The sequence below is a fragment of the Penaeus monodon genome, chromosome 5, assembly GCF_015228065.2.
Source record: "Penaeus monodon isolate SGIC_2016 chromosome 5, NSTDA_Pmon_1, whole genome shotgun sequence".
NCBI classification, from domain to species: Eukaryota; Metazoa; Arthropoda; class Malacostraca; order Decapoda; family Penaeidae; genus Penaeus; species Penaeus monodon.
Window position 1 is genome coordinate 13,809,938 of NC_051390.1, and position 5,000 is coordinate 13,814,937.

The 5,000-nt window shown below is 31.6% G+C and overlaps 1 protein-coding gene across 1 annotated transcript in view; it reads right to left on the reverse strand.

The window, feature by feature from the left end:
• Positions 1-4,077: 4,077 nt before the first annotated feature.
• Positions 4,078-5,000, reverse strand: part of LOC119573000 (vitelline membrane outer layer protein 1 homolog) — a 6,590-nt gene continuing 5,667 nt past the window's right edge. Inside the window, exons 5-6 of the mRNA XM_037919985.1 lie at positions 4,963-5,000; positions 4,078-4,540 (exon numbers count right to left, since the gene is read on the reverse strand). The exon at positions 4,963-5,000 is cut by the window's right edge and continues 38 nt beyond it. Of these exons, the coding sequence (XP_037775913.1) occupies positions 4,389-4,540; positions 4,963-5,000 (190 nt within the window). The 3' untranslated portion in view covers positions 4,078-4,388. The remainder of the gene's footprint in view (positions 4,541-4,962) is intronic.

Genomic DNA, 5,000 nt, shown 5'->3' on the forward strand with positions numbered 1-5,000 from the left:
TTCTCCTTCTCCTCCTGCTGCTGCTGCTGCTACTGCTACTACTACTACTACTACTACTACTACTACTACTACTCCTCCTCCACTTCCTCCATTTTCTCCTCCTCTTTCTCTTCTCCCTCCATCTCCGCCTCTTCTTCCTCGTCTCGCCCGGTTTAATAGTGAGGCAAGTATGGCTCACCTGTGGATTGTAGCCTCTTATTTCATCCTTAATAACACACTTGAGCAATATAAAAGACCAAGACAGTTAGGGGTCTTATTAAACGTTTTGTAACTCCGTGGCGACCCGCACATGTGGTTGTTCAAGTGTATGTGTTCGTGTGTGCATGTGCTTCCAGGCATCACACTCGGTGCTTTCCAATATGTCAATCTCACGAACTTTATATGGCGGCGCTGTTTTCTATATTATATCTTTCTTCTTTCTTAGTTTTTGGTTCCTGATTTACATTTCCCTTTAGGGTTTCTTCGTGATTTCTCATTTCAGGAAAGAAGCGAAGAACGAAGAGAGACTGAAAGGAAAAAGAGAGATGAGAAGATAGAAGAAAGATAAGAAAAAAGTGATAGGAGACAGAAGGAAAAAAGGCGATGGAAAAAGAAAAGAAAAGATTGAGCAGAAGAAAAAGAGAAACATAAAAACCAAGACCAAGAAAAAAAATAAAGAGAAAAGTGAAAGACAAAAAATTTATCTATCTATCTATCTAGCTAGCTACATACTAAAGATAGTAAAAAAGTTGATAACAAATTAAAAGAAAAGTAGAAAAGATCGGGAAATAAAATTTTGACACGAACTAGAACACAAATAATGGTAAGGAATGTTATGATAATGGTGGTGATAATAACTTTGATGACTGTGATTAGCAGAAGAATAACGATAATGATAATGATGATTAGAATAATAATAATAATAATGATTCTATGGACAATAATACTGATAATGAATGACAATGCATTTTACAGTGTTCGTGCAACAGTAGAAACCCGCACTTCACAGGTTTTAATGTTTAAATTTTTAAAGTTTTTAGCAGATGAAATCGAAGAGGCTGAAGTAAACGATATTTTATCTTTCAAAGGACACAGTAATGAAGGATAAGGTGACTGTTATAATGATGATGGAAATAAGCCATAATATAACCAACCAAAATAAGTGATAATGATAATAATGAAGATAATGGTGATGATGATGATGATGATGATGATGATGATGATGATGATGATGATGATGATGATGATGATGATGATGATGATGATGATAATAATGATAATAATAATAATAATAATAATAATAATAATAATAATAATAATAATAATGATAATGATAATAATAATAATAATAATAATAATAATAATAATAATAATAATATTAATAATAACATAATAAAATAATAATAATAATAATAATAATAATGATAATAATACAAATTATAATAATAACGATAATAATATTTATGATAAAGATAATAATGATAGCAAAACGATAATAATGATAATATTAGTGCAAATGATACATACTAATGATAATAATGATAATAATAATAATATTAATAATGATAATAATAATAATATAATAATGATAATAGTAATAACAACACTAAAAATAATGATAATAATGATGGCAATGATGATGATGATAATAATAATAATAGCAATAATAAAAGTTATAATACTAATACTAATGCTAATACTAAAACTGATAATAATTATAATGATAATGATAATTATGATATAACAATAATAATGATGGTGACAATGATAATAATAGTAATAATTATGAATATAATAATGACAATAGTGACAATAATGATAAAAATGATAATGATAAGCGATAAAAGTCTTAGTAATAATAGTAACGACAATAATAATAACAACAATAATAACAATAAAAATAATAGTAATGATAATGATAAAAACAATAATAATGATAATAATAATAACAACGATGACAATAATAACATTAACAATAATAATAATAATGAATAACCATAATCTTAATAGTAATAAAAATGATAATAATTGTAACAGAATAATACTATTGTCAATAATAATAATAAAAAGATAATTATAATAGTAAAGATAATAATGATAATTATAATAATGATAATAATGATAACAATAACAGTGATAATAATAATGATAACAATAACAATTATAATAATTATGATAATAATAAAAGTAACATTGATAATGATGGTGATATTAACAGTGATAATAATGATAATAATGATGATAATAACATTAATAATAACAATAATAACAGCAACAAGACAACACTTATAATAATAATAATGATAATAAAATAATAATAATAATAATAATAATAATACAAATAATAATAATGATAATAATAATAATAAAAATAATAATGATAATAATAATAATGATAATAGTCTGAAGTATGTTAATAGAATCTTTACTTACTAGACAGCAGCCTGTTCATGTTGATGGTAGTTTTAGCACGTATTTCTCGTATATCTTCTGGGGTTCCTCAGGGTTGTGTTCATGTCCCTTTGCTCTTCATATTCATAAAAGCAAAATGTGGCCCGGCATTACGAACAGAATGTTGGCACATGCTGATATTCCTCCTCTGGCAAACAGGCAAATAATAGACCTGGTAATGATTCAATCGTCGTGTTCTCGGCGAAGCATGAAATTAAATCCTATGAAGTCCAAGGAAATGATTGTGAGTCGGTCCAGAACGCAATTGCCTCAGCATCCAAGTCTGCTGATTAATGGAGTCTTAATCACTTCGGTGGATAATCTCAAGGTGTAACCCTTGATTCAAGGCTTACATTTGAATTGCAAATCAAGAATATGGCCCAGGCAGCTTCATCTAATTTAAGCTTCATTCGCAAGTGCAAGAAGATTTATGAAGAAGACATTACTCGTAAATGCTTTTCTTTCATTCTCCTTTGTGGTTATCTGCTGAAGAGTCACACTTAAGACGGCTTGATCGTACTTTTAATACCATTAAATTTTTGTCTGACTTAGATTTGAACATTGTCCTTTGTAGGGATATTGGGGCGCTTTCAGTTTTAAACAAGATTGTAACCGATAATTCACATCCCTTCTATATTTTTTACCCGATTTTTATCAACCTGCAAGAGTTACTTGAAGTTCTATGACCCTCAGTTCAGTGACATTTGATCCAAGTCAGTCGTCTACATCTTGGGCTTTCAAATGCCTTTTACTGAGATTTGTAGCCTTTGGAATACGTTGTCTTCAGATACTGTAACTTCCCCGACTCTTGATAAGTTTAAAAGACAAGCTAATGTGTTTTTACTACATAAATGGCTGATGATTTTCTATCTTCTCTTTCTTTCTTGGCTGTGTTTTGACCTGCAATGACACCTTTGGTGGTGTAATTCTCGATATTTCAGTGTGGTTCTTTATATAGCTTACCATATATTGTGAATAATAACAGCAATAATATTAATGATAATAATGATAATAATGATAACGACAATTATGATAATAATAATAATAATAATAATAATAATAATGACAATTATGATAATGATAATAATAATAATAATAATAACCAAAATAACGGTGATAATGATAATCATGAAGATAATTGTGATGACGACGACGATGATGATGATGATGATGATGATGACGGGAGGTGTTGGTAGTAATGACTGTAATGATGGTGATGGCAATAACAGCAATAATAAAACCAACAAAAATAACAATGATAATGATGATGATGATAATAATGATGATAATTATAATAATAATAATAATAATAATAATAATAATAATAATGATGATAATGATAAAAATTATAATGATAATGATAATATTATTATTATTACTGATAATGATAATCGTAATAATAAAATCAATAAAAATAGTAACAATAACAACAAACACAATAATGGTGATGATAATAATAGTAATGATGATAATAATAATAATGATAATAATAATGATGATTATGATGATGATGATGATAAAAATGGAAGTGATGATGAGGATGAAGATGCCAGTATCATTATTATTTGTGAAAGATATGATAATATCGCTGAAAACAATAAAAGCAAAATAATCTTCAACTTTCAAATGGAAAATTAAAAGAGGATGATTAATCGATTAATTTATTTTATTTCTCCTAAAAAATATTGAAATGTAGGTTCTGGTTCCTTTTTATTTTCTTTCATTTTTGTTTAGTTTATCTTGCGAATCCCTGCGCCTCTTTTGTTTGACCTTTCTACCCGTCCGCTCTTTTCCCTCCCGCCGTCTTCCGCCCTTCGGTGTCACAAATTCCTTTCCTTCTCCCTATTCCCTTAAGGATTTTATTGTTTCCCTGTTTCGTCAGCTCCCTCGCCGCCCTTGCCTTCACCCTACATTCCTCGCCCTTCATTCCCTCTCCTGCTCGTCCGTTCCTTCGCTTCCTAGATCGCGCAGCAGAACACTATGACATCACAGAGTCCGGCGTCGTCATTGAGGACGTCATCGTGCTCGACGCGGGTCTGGAGGCCGCAGAGGGTGCCGCCGGCGGAGCATCGCGCCCACAGGCCCCAGTCGCCGTGGTCGCGGGTATCGCCTGGGGGAGGGGGGGGGGTTAGGCGAGCGGAGGAGGACGAGCAGTGCCGGGGATGGTCGTGGGTACGAGGAGGGGGGGGCAGCAGAAAGGAAGAGAGAGACACAGTCAGAGAGACAGAGAGACATGCAGATAGATAAGTAGGAAAATAGGTAGACACACAGATAGGAAAAAAAACAGAAAGACTTTTACAGACAGATAGCTAACGAGACAGGTAGGTAGGTAAGGGGAAAGAAAGTGAGAAAGAAGAGAGAGAGAGAGAGGCGGGAGGCAAACGAAAGGATCATGTAAATTTAAAACAATGAAATAAAAAACAAGTAAGATAAAAACGGTAATATAATACAACAACTTACGTAGTAAAGCTCGCCCAGTAAGCAACGAGAAAAGAGAGAGAGGGAGAGTGAACCCAGTCCTCTCAGACTGACCTCGGTTGACCTTGAGATGCACGGCCTCCACCTCCCTG